Source organism: Rhinoraja longicauda, chromosome 5 (assembly GCF_053455715.1).
Source record: "Rhinoraja longicauda isolate Sanriku21f chromosome 5, sRhiLon1.1, whole genome shotgun sequence".
NCBI lineage: Eukaryota > Metazoa > Chordata > Chondrichthyes > Rajiformes > Arhynchobatidae > Rhinoraja > Rhinoraja longicauda.
The window spans coordinates 15,246,345-15,263,595 of NC_135957.1; the positions used below are offsets into that span (position 1 = coordinate 15,246,345).

Below are 17,251 nucleotides of genomic sequence, written 5' to 3' on the forward strand. Positions count from 1 at the left end.
AGAGAGAGAGAGAGAGAGAGAGAGAGAGAGAGAGAGAGAAGGCGAGAGAGGGAGTACAGGCAAGAGACAGAACTGAGGAAGAAAGGGAGGGCAAGAAAGGAAAGAGAGAAGCAAGTGAGGGAGAGAAAGTGTGAGAGAAGAGACATAGAGAAAGAAAATGTGAGTGATAAAGCAAGAGAGGAAGAAAGCAAGAGACAGTGAAAGCCAGAGGGACAAAGCAAGAGGGACAAAGCAAGAGGGGAAGAAAGCAAGAGAAAAATGAAGGCCGGGGGGGGGGACGACGACGACAAGGCCAGGACAGAGAAAGAGAGAAAAAAAACCAAGAGAGATAAAGACGGAGAGCACGAGAAAGAAAAGGAAAAAGAATGAATGAAAGAAAGAAAACAGAGCAAAAAAGAGAAGAAGCCCAGAAGTGCTGGTTCCCACCTGGGGAGAGAAGAACAAGATGAAATGATGCAGCATAGATGCCAGCTGGAGTTGTGATGGGTGTACTCCGTGGCATGCGTGGCAGGCTGATGGAGGGGGACAGACACAAGGAAGGTGGCTGTTGTATTTAACAGGAGTCTAGTTTACAAACACTCCAAAGCATAGTTTGGAGCAGAGTCATTACTCAGTGAATCACGCCAATAAAACCAATGTTTGCACGGAAGTAGCACAGCTTGCCCTTGTATGGAGAAGGAACATTCTCTGAGAAATCAGAGAGCAGCATACAGCAGAAAATGATTCTGTGCCAAGGCTGGAAGGTTTTAATTTGCCTTTGGGATTTTAGTGCATACATTTCAGGCCACAGAGCTTCAAACCTTTCAACTGACCTCCTAGCACCACCACAAAAACCCATCTTACCAAGTCTGTTCCTAAAGACTCAGGACACCCACCTCCCAGGACCAATCTTCAACACCAGGACCACCGAGAGGTCTCTAGCCCCTCAACAACTCAGGACACCATCAGGCACTGCACAAATGGACAGAAGTGTTCACAAAATGTATCGCCAAAGTAACCAGGGCCACGAGGCAATCATTGTGCACTGTACACTCCCACTACTGTGATGAAGGCCCAGGTAGTGTGCCCGGAGACGTGAATCAAGTGACATACATTGACCAGGGTGTTAAGAGTATCACGGGATGTGGGAATCATTGCAGCAACCCGGTTGACAGGTAAAAGATATTACTAAACAGTTCATAGACACAAAATGCTGGAGTAACTCAGGCAGGCAGCAATTCTGGAGAGAAGGAATGGGTGTCGTTTCAGGTTGAGACTCTTCTTCAGACCTGATGGGAACTGTGGCCACTACTGCTTTCACTCATATTCTCACGACACCAGGGAGAACTCCCACCTTCTCCAAAATGATGCAGGATAGGCTTCCATGTGAGCCTCATCTAAAAGACAGGGGGAAATCTGTGGTTCTGCACTTTGTCAGCACCTCATTGTAGTGTCCAGAGGCTGTGTACACAAAGGACAGGAGAGAGATCTAACCCATCAGAGCTGTCCACTGACCCAAAACACGCGAGGGTGCAGAGGTCAGAGAAGGAGTCTTGGCCACAAGAAGGCAGCATTTATCATCAAGGATTCCCATCATTCAAGATTCAAGATAGCTTTATTTGTCATCCAATATTGGACGAAATTCAGTAACCCACAGTCCAACAATAAAAGCATTAAATAGGCATTAAAATTACACAACCCCAAAAACACACAAAAAAAGAAACATCCATCACAGTGAGTCTCCTCCAGTCCTCTCCTCACTGTGATGGAAGGCCACAATGTCTTTCCCTTCTCCTGCTGTCCTCTCCCGCAGTCAGGTTGTTGTGGTTGCAGGCCGCGCCGGACGGTCCGCAGCGACCCGAGCCTAAGGAGAGTCCCAGCCGCTCCCGCAGCCTCCGAAGACGGCCGGCTCCGCTGATGATAAGTCCGATCCGGGGCAGGCGAACACGCTGCCGCTGTTGCTGCACGTCGGGGCGGTCGTGGTTCCCGACATTGAAGCCCCCGCCCAGCAGAGAAATATCCCGCGGCCTATCTTAGGCCGCGCCGGACGGTGAAATGTCCGCGACCCAAGCCCCGCGATCCGGGGCGGGCGAACCCGCTGCCGCTGCCGGAGCTCCCGATGTCGGCATCCACGCGGCCCGAGCCTAAGGCGAGTCGCAGCCGCTCCCGCAACCTCCGAAGACGGCCGGCTCCGCTGATGGTAAGTCCGATCCGCGGCCTCTGCGAACCGGAGCCCTGGAAGGCGCCAGCTCCAGGAGTTGGACCGATGGTAGGCCGCAGCAGGAACGGAGACAACACCCAGAAAACAAAGGTCGGGTCTCCGTTCGGAAGGGACACCTATTTACAATTTTACAGTTCCCCCCCATCCCCCCCACATAGTACACAAACACAAAAACACGACATCACAACTACAATTAAGACAAAAAAACAACAAAAACACAAAGACAAATGGACCGCAGGTAAGCCGCAGCTGCTATGGCAGCGCCGCCATCCAGCCCATGCTGAATTCTTGATGCTACCATCGGGCAGGAGGTACACAAGCATGGTCCCACACAACAGGCAGCAGGAACAGCTACTTGCCTATAACCATCAAGCTCTTGGACCAACCTGCACAACCCCAATCCTACCTCAGCAACAGAACTATGGACCACCTTGTGCACTTGCATGGATGTATTTTTAGACATTTCTTTTTACTGTCTTACAGAATTGTTTTGAAGATTATGTTTTGTGCGTGTTTGTCTGAGTCTACGTGCCTGTGATGCTGCTGCAAGCAAGATTTTCATTGCACTTGTACCACACTGAAGTTGTGCATAAACTCAACTTGATTTGCCCTGGTGCGGCAGAGCCTGTGCGCCCGCCCAGTATTGAGATTAGAATGGTCTGCAGCAGTTATTTGGCCAGTAGACACTGCAGCAATTGTGCCCTCGTGGTGGAGAGAACAAATGTTCAGGGGGGTGGATGGGGTTATTGGAACTGCACTCATCCAGCAAATGGAAGGGTTCTATCGGGTGTATCGTTGGATATTATGGGAAGCAAGGGAGGGAATTGTGGAGGTCCGTGGCAGAAATCTCTGCTAACCACACGGAGGTACTAGAAGACTGCAGGACAACTAATATTGTGTCTTTGTTTAAGATATATATTTAAGAAGGGCAGCTGGATTAAGCAGGGAATAAAGGACCGGTGAGCCATACATCAGTGACAGGAAAGTTACTGGAGCGGATTCTGAGGGACAGGACATATTTGCATTGGGAAAGGCAAGGATAGGAAAGATTGAGAAGGACTTGGGCCAAATGTGGGCAGCTTAGACAGGGCGTTTTGGTTGGCATAGACAAGTTGGGTCAAAAGGCCTGGTTCCACGTTGTATGACTATGACTGACTGATTAGGGATTGTCAGCATGAATGTGCGTGGGAAATCGTATCTCACAAGTTTGAAGAGGCGACTAAGGGGATTGATGAGGGCAGGAGACATTGTCTACATGAACTTTAGCAAAGCCTTTGACGAGTGCTTGCCAGTTTGTACACATGTACCTAGGGTGAGGTAGTCAATGGATGTAAAATTGGCTTGGTGGAAGGAGTGAGTCAGAAGGTGGTAGTGGAGGGATATTATTCAGATTGGGGTGATGTGCCACACGGATCAGTTCTAGGCCCCATTTGTCCTCTATATTAATGATTTGGATGAGAACATAGGTGGTGCATGGTTAGTAAGCTTGAGGACAACACCAAAATTGATGGTATTGTGGACAATGAAAGTGTTTATCAACAGGATCTAGAACAACTGGAAAAGTGGGAAAGGGAATGGCAGATGGAATTCAAAGCAATAAACAATCCACTGGAGGAATTTGAAAAGAGACACAAAAAGTTGGAGTAACTCAGCAGATCAGGCAGCATCTCTGGAAAAAAGGAATAGATGACTTTTTGGGTTGAGACCCTTCTGCAGACACTCAGGAACTCAGAACATTGACAATCTTTTTCCTCCACAGATGCTGATTGACGTGCTGAGTTCCTCCTACAATTGGTTGCTCCAGATTCCAGCACCTGCATGCTCTTGTGTCTTCAGATGAAATTTAACTCGGCCAAGGACAAAGTGATAGTAAACCAGGACAGACATACAGGGTGAATGGCAAGGCTGTGGACAGTGTTGTTGAGCAGAGGGACTGAGTGGTACAGAGTTCCCTGAAAGCGGCAATTGCAGGTAATTGAATGGTGGTGCTGGCTCGAAGGGCCGATTGGCCTACTCCTGCACCTATTGTCTATTGTCTAAACAAGGTAGCGAAGAGGGAATTTGCACGCTTGCCTCCGTGGCTGGGAAACTGAGCATAAGAGATGGGAGACCACGTTGGTTAGGCTACACTTGACGTGTCGTGCGCAGCTCTGGTCGCCACACTAGAGGAAATGTGATTAAGCCAGGGAGAGTGCGCACAAAATTCACAAGGATGTTGCCTGGATTGGAGGGTTTGAGTTACACGGAGAGATTAGAGGCTCGCTCCATTTTCCCTGGAGCAAAGGATGATGAGCAGTGATATGATGGAGGTAAATTAAATTGAGAGACGTAGATTGGCAAATTAGCCAGTTTCCATTCCAGGATAGGGGTGTCTCAAACTAGAGGGCATATTTACAGTTAGAGGGAGGGGGTTTAAAGGGGCTCTCAGGGGTGATGGAGGCAGGAACAGTAAAAACACTGAAGACCTATCTGGACAACTATGTGGATGAGCAAGGCAGAGGGGCATGGGATTAATGAAGGCAAATGAGATCAGTATTGATGGCCGACATAGACATAATGGGCCAAAGGGTCTGTTTCAATGGTCTACAATGACTCTATTCCTTCACACCCCTGACTCAAGCCTTGTAGATTATGGAAAGGCCACAGTGAGTCACTCAACGCAGATCAACCAGCCTTGAACCTGCTCTTGAAACTGTAGCGTTTAGTCAATATTAACCACTCATTACCCGCACGAAATGTTGTTACTAGGGGCCGTGATCATGACAGTGCCACTCAATTTTAATGCTTTAGAGGTGAATGGAAAGGAGGAAGGAACAAGAATGCTGTCTTGTTTATGGTGTTTATTGGTGCCATATTAAGTGCGAAGCAAAGTTACCTGCTACTTATCAGCTCATGTCTGAACGGTGTCTGGGGTTTTATATACATAAACAACATTTCCAAGATGCAACTGAATTTTATAACGTAGAATCAACAGCAAACACCCCCATTTTTGACGGAAGCAGGGTCATTGATGAAGTAGGTTATGCCCAGGACCTTGTCCTGAATGTTATCTTGGTCTGTCCTTGCATTACATATGGTTCTTGTTACTGAAGCATTTCACCCTTTGGCCCATTGATCAACTTCATCAGGCTCCTTGCAGCCACAAAACACTGCCTTGATGTCAAAAGCAGGTGCTGGCACCGCGCCTCTGGATTTCACCTCCTTGGTCAAAGTTTGAACCATTACTATGATAAGATGCAGAGTGAAGCAGTTTTGGCAAACCCCAAACTGATTAGTGGAAAGCAGTGTGACTTCATTTGACACCATCCACCACTTCATTGTAAATAAATGAACAAATTAAATGGGTAATTAGTTTTTGTCCAGCGTTTTATGAAGAGGACACACCTGGGGAGAAACGCTGATGTTTTAACTGCACTGGAACAGCTTGGCCGAGGCATGGCTAATTTGCATCACTCATCTTCATTACTGCAGCCAATCTGACGAGTCTTTCCTGCATCTAGAGCTTCCAGCTCTTTCCTGATATCACATGGAGTGATTGGATTTGCTGAAGACTGCCTTCTGTAATGTTGAGGGACTCAGGAGGATGCAGAGATCGCAGTTCTGAATGAACATGTTTGCAAAAGCTTTAACCTTTACAAATGCAGGCCTTTGATAAGGTTCCACGTGGTGGGCTGCTCTTGAAGTGGAGATGGCATGTGATCCATGGAGAGCTAGCTGACTGGATAGAAAATTGGCTTCAAGTAAAGAAACAGAAGATGGTGGTAGACGGTTGTTTTTTGAACGACAGGCCTGTGACTAGCAGTGTGTCTCGGAGATTGGTGCTGGGCCCACATTGCTGTTTGTGGTTTATATCAATGATTTAGATGCGAATGTACAAGGCGCAATTAGTAAGTTTGCAGATGGCACTAAAGTGGATGATATCGTAGATAGTGAAGATAGTTATCAAAAAAGATAGCATGAACTTGATCAACTCGGCAAGTGAGCTGAGGAATGTTTAAAGAATTTAGCCAGTCTGACTTCAGAATTCGGTCTGAAAAAGGGTCCTGACCCGAAACGTCACCTCTTCCTTTCCTCCAGAGATGCTGCCTGCTAACATTGTGTCTATCGTCGGTGGAAACCAGCACCAGCATCCGCAGTCCTTTCCCACACACTTATTCCAGGAATTTGATCCGGTGACAGTTTTAGGATTTTAGTAAAATGGACAGAAACAACCATGGATAGAAAATCCAGGAAAACCATATAGACCAGCACAAGACATGCTGGAGCAGAAGGGAAAATAGTCCCAAAAATTAAAACTCCCCATGAAGGGGATGAAGCTTGTTCAGGTAAATTAAAGAGAGAGTTTTTTTTGAGGGAGTTAGATTTAGCTCTTAGGGCTAAAGGAATCAAGGGATATAGGGAAAAAGCTGGAATGGGCTACTGATGTGAGATGATCATCCATGATCATATTGAATGGTGGTGCTGGCTCGAAGGGCTGAATGGCCTACTCCTGCACCTATTTTTCTATATTTCTAAATCAACACTTGTCGGACCAGAGGGCAGTGAGATACAAGCTGTGACACCAAGGTGCAGTTCAGAGAACCCTCAGTAAACCACACCAGTCACCAGGGACTGTCCCCAGCTGTTAGATTGCCGACCAGCCATTTGTCCCATGTGAAGAAGTCACTAGGAGATATCCAGAGGCAGCTCCCCCCCCCCCAGCAACACCCAATCAGCTGCACCTCGCTCTGGCAACCATCATTTGCACAAATATCCACACCCCAAAGCTGTTCCTCCACAGCACTGAAGGAGTTAAAGCTTTTGTAAAACCAAACATTCTGCGGCCACACAAACAGCTTCAAAACATACCGTTGGACTGAAGATTAAACCGCTGCACACAGAATATACTCAGAGTGAACCATCCAGAGTGAGGGGGCCCAGCTACTTTCACCCCCAGAGCAGGGTCGCAGGTCCCTTCATCCCTCAGAGTTGGGGGTCAGCTACCTTGACCCCTCACTGTTACAGTGTACACCGCAGGATGTCCACAGGGTGGGTTTACTTGCTGTGGGGCTGCCACTGAGGGCTGCCTTCACCCCCTCAGGGCAGGGATTGAAGGTGCCTTCAGCCCTCATAGTGGGATCAGTCACCTTTACCCCCCTCAGACCAGGAACTTGGGTGTCCTGACCCCTCGGAATGGCATGCCCACAGCAAGTAAACCCACCCTGTGGACATCCTGCAGTGTTCAGTCACCACACTCCCTTCCCGACAGTGTGCACACCAACAAGGGTGGTGCAGCGGTAGAGTTGCTGCCTGACAGCGGCAGAGACCCAGGTTCGATCCTGACTACGTGCTGTCTGACAGAGTTTGAACGCTCTCCCTGTGACCTGCGTGGGTTTTCTCCAAGATCTTTGGTTTCCTCCCGCACTCCAAAGACATACAGGTTTGTAGCTAAATTGGCCTGGTATATATGTAAATTATCCCTAGTGTGTGTAGGATAATGTTAGTGTGCAGGGATCGCTGGTCGGCATGGATTTGGGGGACTGAAGGGCCTGTTTCCGCACTGTATCTCTAAAGTAAACTAAAGGTTGGGAGAAAGGTGATGCAGTGCAGGGGTCAGTAAGCGGGCAGTTAATGAGACAGGACACCTGGCCGGGTTGATCGAGGGGAAAGGCTACAGGAAAGCAAAGCTGCTGCTCCAGGCAGTGAGCGGGTCTCTTCCAAGGGCGTCCTGATTGCTGCCATATCCTCACTGCCCACAGGACACTGCTCCAATCAGCGTGCTACAGCCCAGGGCAGTTAACACTGAGTGACGTGGGGCCTGTTGACATATGCCAGAGCCTGGATCAGTATATGGCAACTCCCCCCACCCCCCTCTCAGCTACATCGGGCTCTGGGACAGCTGCAACTTATAAGGAATATCACACGGGGGCCTGGCGAGAGGTTTAGGCAGGGAACCAGACCATATATGGTCACACAAACTTTTATCAATGAGAGGCACGGCAGCACGATAAGGGAAGACAGGATGGGAGATGGGGCAATGCAGCGCAGAGTTGGGAGCAGGGCAATGGGAGAAGCAGTACTGGGAGGAGGGGATTGCAGTTGACCGAGGGGGGAGGGAAGAGAGAAAGAGGCTCCACAACCGTGGCACAGGACACAGAGTCAGGACACGGAAACAAAGTCAGAGTTCCCAAACATTCAAGGCAGTCTTATGGCACAGGGAATTTGTGACACAGAAGGCTGTGAAGGCCTTCAATGGACATTTTAAGGCGGGAAATGAGAGATTCTTGATTAGTCAGGGTGTCGGGGTTATGGGGAGAAGGCAGGAGAATGGGGTTGAGAGGGAACAATAGATCAGCCATGATTGAATGTCAGAGTAAACTTGGTGGGCAGAATGGCCTAATTCTGCTCCGGAACTTAAGCACAGGCGGAGTGTGATCACTACACGAGAGCACAGCTGGTTATCCCCACCACTGCGCTCTGCAGACTCACTGCTGCCTGGATCAGGTCTGGCCCCAACTCTCTCCTGTAACGAGTGTTACATTCACTGCTATCCCAGAATTCCACAACGGCTGCCTCGCCAACAGCCTGTCTCGTCTTTTTCTCTCTTTTGTTGTTTTTAGTATGTGTTAAATGTTTTAGTGTTCAGTTTTGTTTTATGTGGTGGTTGGCGGTTGGGGGAAACTTTCTTAATCTCTTACGTCGATGGAGATGCGATTTTATTTCCGTATCGTATCTCCCTCCGCACTGCGACCTAACATCAAGGAACTGGCGACCTCTTGCTGGGGATCGACTTTGGGAGCTCCAACCGTGGGAGCCTGCAGGACTTAACATCGTGGAGCTGTCGGTCCCTGTCGGGGATCGACCTCAGGGCTCCAACCGCGGGAACCTGCAGGACTCAACATCGTGGAGCTGGCGGTCCCTGTCGGGGATCGACCTCAGGGCTCCAACCGCGGGAACCTGCAGGACTTAACATGGTGGCGATCCCTGTTGGGGACCGACTTCGGGAGCTCCAACCGCAGGAGCTTCGACTGCCCTGATCGCGAGAGTTTCAACCGCACTGATCGCGGGGGCTTCAATCGCCGACTGTGGGAGCTTTGATCGCCCCAAGTGCGGATGGTTCGACTGCCCGATCACGGGAGAATAATGAGGAAAGAAGATTAGACTTTATTGCCTTCCATCACAGTGAGGAATGTGGGGAATCTGCTGCGGTGGATGTTTATGTTAACTTTTATGTAGTTGTGTGGCTTGTGGCTTTTTTTAAGTATGACTGGATGGTAAATAGAGTTTCACTGTACCTTAATTGGTACACGTGACAATAAAATAACTTTGAATTCACTGGTGACCAGCGCACCCTGCAGCATGACCCACTAACACCAGAGGCACAAGGGGCAACTTTACCACCTCTACCGTATCTTCATTCACTATCCACACATCCGACTGAAGTGAATCAGTACTCAACGGGGGTAGCCATGCAGGAAACCACAACTCTTGGCCCACCCTTCACATCCACCCTGCAAGCAACCCATTCAATTGCCATGCTTCCCCTGTCCAGGTCAACCAACTCCACAGGCATGGGCAGCTTTATACTGTGCACCAGGCTAAAGGGACAAAGAACACTAGCTTCTGACCAAATAAATAAAGTCCCAGTCTGTAGCGAGGAAGGATCTCAACACCAAATGTCACCCATTCCTTCTCTCCAGAGCAGTCCCGCTGAGTTACTCCAGCATTTTGTTTCTGTCTTCAGTGATATTACAACCATTTGTCATCAGGTCCCAAGTACCTTAATGACCTTCCTTCCAGATCCCTTTACCCAGTGTCTCCTTCAACCTAATTACAAGTTGCTGCTGTGGAAGCACTGAGCAGACAGCATCTGTGGAGAGAGAAAGCATTAACATTTCCAGACCCAACGTTAGAATGGAAAGATCAACTCAAGTTGCAAGTGGTGGTGATGGCAGGATATGTAAAAGGAAATATCTGCAATAGGACAAGACCAGGTCAAAAGGGTTAAGAGGCAGATATATGGTGACTATGTGTTGAGATGTTGCTAACACAACAGGGCTATAACACATTCCCCCTCCTGAACCTTTAGCACTCTACCACAATGAAGCAAGCCCACTCACAAACCCATTAACAAGGGTGGTGCTGCTGTAGTCCAGCAAACTGACCTCCATCTCAGAGGCCAAAGATCAGCTTCACATCCTCAAACCTTCCCCAGGACCTTGTCCTCACTACGTCAGGGCCTTATCTCCCACACACAGCTCATTCCCACAAAAGATCTTCCCTTTGTAACTTTCAGCCTGTGCCCCGGATCCATAGTCTGGGTCTACCCACAAGCAGGGCCGTCCAGCAGACCTGTTGTTTCAGCTTGCCGCCACCACAAACATTCCCTCCACTTCAACAACTTCTAATTTCCAGGAGGAAGGGTTGTGAGCGGAGGCGAGTACATAGGATGCGGCCACAGGCTCCGTCCATATGAACCGAGATGAAGCCATGCTAAAGGAAGGTGGAATGACGTTTCAGAGTCAACTGTGCAGAAAGTCGCAGAGCAAATGGGAATCGGGAATGTTGTCCTTGCATGAGACAGGGTGGAAGCATAGTCGCAGTTGTGGGAATCCGTGAGCTTGTAGTGGATGCTGACTGCTAGCTCTCCCCACAACACATTGAGATCTAGATGGGAAAGGGAGACAGGTGGACCTTGAAGGTGAGAGGGTATTAATTGGCAGCAAAAAACAAAGAAATGTGACCTCATTTAATTCTCCCGGATGCTCCAAATCCATCACATTTGCCCCAATTGAGACTTTCTGCACAGATGACTGTAAAATGTCTTCATTTTCAATGGCTTTACCCCCACGCCAGAAGACAGAGAACTTGACTATGCCTCATCCATTTCCTGCACCTCCACTCTCATTCATGCAAGAACAGAGATTTCCCCCAGGGTCTCTCTCTCTCTCCCGCCCTCTACATTCAATGGATCATCCATTGTGATCTTCCCCAGCCCCAACAATATGGCACAACCAGCCACATTTGCTCCTCCGCTTTCTGGAATACAAAAGGATGGCTTCTTTGCAACCCTGGTCCACTCTTCTCTTGTCACCAACCATTCCCCATGCATGCCCTCATGCAACTGCAGGAGATGCAACATCATTCCTTTCACTTCCTCCCTTCCTACCATCCAAGACCCAGTGAATCACTTGCATTTCCTCCAGTCTAGTGCCCTGCATTTGGTATTCACACTGGAGACACCACACAGACTGGGCGACATGATTGGTGAGCACCTGTGACCAGTCCACAGGAGTGACCCTGAGCTTCCCATCGCCTGCCACTTTAATTTTCCAAAGATAGACACAAAATGGGTGACATTTTGGGTCGAGACCCTTCTTCAGTCTGAAGAAGGGTCTCGACTCAAAATGTCACCCATTTTGACCCGAAAGGTTACCCATTCCTTCATTCCAGAGATGCTGTCTGTCCCGCTGACTTACTCCAACATTTCGTGTCTTTAAACCAGCATCTGCAGTTCCTTCCTACACTTTAAATCTCCATCCTGCTCCAACCTCAGTCTGTGGCCCGAGAGAATCAACACTCCCCCTGTAGCATCCGTCAGGGTTCAATGTTGAATTTTCCTTGTCTCACAACCAGTCGTTTCTGCTGCAACTCATCTGTCTGTGATAATGGCTCCGTTTTTTGCTTGCCATTACCGTCTTTTGCTGGTCATGTCGAACAACCCTGCTGTTAGCTACAAAGAAACATAATCACCATCTAAATACCCACATTAACCTTGTTTCCTCCCACCACAAATATTCCCTTTGTCCTCACCATCCCTCCCACCAGCTTCTTGTCAACTGAATTACCCATTTTCTCTTTCCCAGTTCTAACAAAGGTTTGGAGCTATAAAGTTAGTTCTCTTTTTCTCTGCACTGATACTGCCTGACCAGAGTCCCAGCATTTTTTTGATGCTCACATTCTTGTTAACTCTTCCAAATTACTCCTGCAAGCTACTATTTGCCACCAATGGCTTTTGTCTCATACCAATGAAAATCAAGAGACAGCCTACTGTCTCCCGTGTCCATTTGTCAATCTCCAAGGGATTCCACCAAAAAGTATTTTAAGCTGCATAGCCTTGAACTGGCAGGGAAATAGCCATTTCATCTTCTCCACATACTTACTTTCCCTTGAAGCCCAAAACTGCTCACAGAGCCTTACTACCACATTGGTTTCTAAACAGCAGCACAGAGATAACACAACCAAAAAGGAAGTCAAATAAATTAAGTGTTATGTCAATTCAAGAAGCTCCTAAAGACCAAATCAAAGTACGCACCAAAACAGCTGGAGGAACTCAGCACATCAGGAGGCATCTATGGAGGAAAAGGGTTTGGTCAACGTTTTGGCTCGAGACCCTGCATCAAGTATGGCACAATATTGTAATAGTGACTGCACCAAAACAGCTCCATTGGTTATGAAACACTGGGGTTTGACATGGATGAGATAGATGCTGCATGATTGTGACTCGATTTACTTCTGACATTGCACGGTCCACTCTGTAGGGATCATGGGCCACTTAGAGAATGTCTTCCACCCTGCCACCACATCCCAAAGCCTTCTGCAGTAATGATACACCATTCAAACATGGTGTATCTATCTAGTGTATGCCATCAGCATGTAGCCTTCTCCCCACAATGTGGGAAAGCCATTTAAATAGCCAGATAGCAAACCTTTTCAACCTCTGACCTGCACATTTCCTCCTTTCTTTGGTTCCAGATTCCCATCGATGAGTGAAAACAGGTTTCTAACTTCACCCCAAAACAGCCGTTTTTAAACATTTACACTTATTAAAATTCTAAAAGGAAAGGACCTCTCCACAACCACTTTCCCAAACACTCCATTTTATCATTTACTACGATGCAGGAGGCCATTCAGCCCATTCGCTTCCATCTGCCTGCCAGCAGAACTCCACTGCAGCATATTCCAACTCTCAGACCCATCAACCACAGTCGCTCATCAACCTATCGACACATTTGAGAGATGTGGGGGGAGAGCAGAGCACCAAATGGTGAATGAGTAAACATCACAGATAGCTGACTGAAATCCTGGCCTCAGCCGGCACCAACTCAGAATCACCATGTACATTCACACTTCTCAAACTCTCACTCAACAAAGTGTGCCATTTCTTCATAGCACAAAATAAATATTAACATACACAACCTGATTTAGGCCTCTCCTCATTATCCCTTTCTTTCCTGCTCCACCCATCACAAACACCTTTGCTCCATTTCTGCCCGTCAGTCCCATCACCTCCCACACAGGTTCCCTCGCCTCTGATCTTGAAATCAAGGTGCAACAATTTTAAAAGCAAAATGGTTGACATTTAATGCCAGCAAAGAGCTTCGTCAACGGGAAAAACAAAACTTTTTAAAAACTGGTTAAAATCAAAAAATTTGGATTCAATCACTCCCTCCAAACAGAGAAACCAGGTAGGATTATTCTGCCCACACTATATGATAACAATAAAGAGCAGTATCAAAAACAAGAAACAAGGACTGGCAGAGAAGAGTGGGGAAAGGGAGAGAGTCGACGGTGCAGAGGTGGTTTACCAGACGCTGCCAGGATGTGGAGGATTTTTTTAAGGGCGATTGTCAATTGCCACACTAGGAGAGATTAGGCAAATTGGGCCTGCAATGAGAATGAGCAGTGAACTCAGCAAAATGTACAGAATACATATTTGGATGGATGATGTTCATCCCCCCCTCTCCACCCTCTCAACCACAGAAGGGGTTTGCCATTCAGGGCCGATATGGAAAGAAATTTCAGATATTAAAAAGGGGAGTATATTTGAGGAAATCAGAAGGGCTAATGGGGCATGAGATAGCTTTGGCGGAAATGATTGAGTATTCAAAGAGATTCTATGTACACAAGGGTGAAAGTGTAAATAGGGAGAGTTATATTTAGAGATTTCATTTCAATCCTCTCCTGCTCCCCTGTAGACTGCAGGAATGCTTCACCAGACAACCCACTGAGGGAAGAGTGCCGGCTGAGACACCCACCCCCCTCCCTGCGCCACCTGTTGGGCCAAGGCCGCTGCACCAGATGCCTTACCTTGTTCTCCCCGCTGCTGTCGGTCTCCGACACCTGGTAGGTGAGGTCAGTCTCCTCGAAGCCCGTGGCGCTCATCCGCTGATCGGTGGTGGGGTCGGAGCGGGGCGGCGAGTCCGGCGAGTTTAGGCACGTCTGTATTAGTGCCTTGCCCGTCTCGCTGGTGATCATCGGCTGCAGCTTGCGGGTGGCGAAGGTGTACACGTGGCCCGTCTCACTCGCCACCAGTAGCAGTACCTGCGTGCCCGTCAGCGTGGAAAGCTCGTAGGCCTGCGGGGGCAGAGCAACAACAGGCCGTTTCATCACCGGAGCAGTGCAGCGGCAGACCCCCCACCCATCAGGCATGAGACTGCTTACAGCAGCTACAGTGCAGCATGACAGCAGCAGAGTACATGGGAACCAGACCTCAGTACCCATCCCAGGCAGGGCACACGGCTCAGGGTCACCATGCACCCTCCTGCCCATCAGGATCCCTGTCCCAGGGCCCAGGGAGTGGAAAACATCACGTACTCAGCTGCAGTCAGGCTATGCTCCAATTTCACACACAGGGCAGACCCTCACAGTAACACGTCCAGATAACAGCACGGTGAACAAAAAACAAGCCATCCACATTGCCCTAGACTACCTCTCTCCCCCCCACACCGTCCTAAATTACACACCATCTCCCCCCCACACCATCCGCACCCACACCGTCCCAAACTACACACCATCCGCACCCACACCGTCCCAAACTACACACCATCCGCACCCACACCGTCCCAAACTACACACCATCCGCACCCACACCGTCCCAAACTACACACCATCCCCACCCACAACGTCCCATACTACACACCATCCCCACCCACACCGTCCCAAACTACACACCATCCGCACCCACACCGTCCCAAACTACACACCATCCGCACCCACACCGTCCCAAACTACACACCATCCCCACCCACAACGTCCCATACTACACACCATCCCCACCCACACCGTCCCAAACTACACACCGTCCCATACTACACACCATCCCTCCCCACCCACACCAGAGCACCAGACTGGTAGTATCCAGCAAGGAATGCAACATCCGGAGACCCAGATGTGGGTCATCTCTCGTCCTGCTCGGCCACTCAGCAAGATCATCATTAGACCAATGCAGCATGGAAACAGGCCAATCAGTCCACCTTGTCCATGCTGACCAAATTGACCATTGGGCTAGTCCGATCTGCCAGCATTTGGCTCACACCCCTCCACATCTATCTACATGTCTAACAAATATCTTTGAAAATGTGCAATTGTATGCACTTTTATAGCTTCCTCTGGCAGTTCGTTACAAATCCGGATTATCCTCAGTAATACATCCCCAGGGTGTCTCAAATCATTCCAACCTAATGATATCCTTCGTATAGCTGGGCAACTGGAACTGCACACAATATTGCAACTGTGGTCTCACCAATTACCTTTATAGCTGTATCAAGACGTTTCCAACTTTTGCCTTTAATCTACCAGCCTCTACATCCAACACCTCCACATTTCCACCATCTTCAACATAATCCCACCACCAGTCACGTCTTCCCATCCCCACCCCTTTCTACATTCTGTGGAGACTGCGCTCTCTTCAACTTCTTGGTTCACTCGTCCATTCCCATCCAAACCTACCCCTCCCTTCCCCAGCTACTTTCTCCTGCAACCTGTCACTACACCTCCTTCCTCACATCCATCTAGGACTGCAGTAGTCCTTCCGGGTGATACAGAGACTCACGTCATCTCCTCTAACCTACTGCATTCAGTGCTCCTGATGTGACCTCCTTTACTTCGGCGAGTTCAAGCGTAGATTGGGCAACCATTTTGCTGAACGCTTACACTTGGATCCGCTAAGGCCCACTGGATCTCCCGGTCGCTAACCATTTTAACTCCTCTTCCCACACTTATCTTTCTGTCCTGAGCCTCGTCCGTTACCAGAGTGAGACCACATGCCAACTGGAGGTAGAGCACCTTGTATTCTGCTTGGGTAGCCTACAACCCAACCACATGAACAGTTTTAGGTAAGAAACCCACTCCCCCTTCTTTTCCTTGTGCCCCACCCAGATGTGCATCCTTTTCTCTCCCTCCTTCCACCTTTGTGCCCAGTGAACCATGGGCCTGTGCTCCCAGTTGTGCAACACTCTGCAGTGTCATTTATTGTGAGAGTTTGACACACCAAAATGCAACACCTCACACTTGTCAGAGTCAAATTTAATTTACTATTTCTTTTCCCACCCTCCCAACTGATCTAGATCTTGTAAACTTTGATAAACTTCATAATTCTTTACCCTACCACCAATTTTGGTGCCATCTACAAATTTACCAAAAATGTTAGCTCCATGTCATCCAAATCGTTAATGTACATCACAAACTGCAGGGGACCCAGCACCAACACCTGCAGCACTGCACTGGTCAGACCTCTAATCAGTAAAACAACTATGAAGGGTCCCGACCTGAAACATCACCTATCCGAGTTCTCCAGAGATGCTACTTATCCTGCTGAATTACTCCAGCACTCTGCTCTTTCTACACCAGTTCCTTGTTTTTCCACAATTATCTTTGGACACCTTCCTCCTCGCCAATTTTGAATCAAATTGGCTAGTTCACCTTTGATTTCATACAATCTGACCTTCCAGACTAGCCTACCATGAAGGACCTAGTCAACGGCCTTGCTAAGCTCTATATAAGCCCACTGCTTTGCCCTTACCAATCCTTTTGGTGACCTCTTAAAAAGCACCGTTGAGACATTTCTCTACGCACAAAGCCACACTGATACCTACCACTGGTACCAGGATCACTGGCCTGTGGTTCCCTGGCTTGTCCTTGCAGCCCTTAAATAACAGTACATTATCCACCCTCCAGTCTTCTGTAATTTCACCTGTGGCCAAGGATGACGCAAATGCCTCAGCAAGGGCCTCTGAGGTTGCCTCCCTTGCTTCCCATAAGGCCCGAGGATGTACTTGGTCAGGCCCTGGG

General features: G+C 48.6%; 1 protein-coding gene across 2 annotated transcripts in view; it reads right to left on the reverse strand.

The window, feature by feature from the left end:
* srfb (serum response factor b) overlaps positions 1-17,251 on the reverse strand; it is a 41,466-nt gene that overhangs the window by 15,969 nt on the left and 8,246 nt on the right. For both annotated transcript variants that reach the window (XM_078398945.1, XM_078398944.1), the window contains exon 2: positions 14,270-14,536. In XM_078398945.1, coding sequence (XP_078255071.1) covers positions 14,270-14,536 — 267 coding nt within the window. The remainder of the gene's footprint in view (positions 1-14,269; positions 14,537-17,251) is intronic.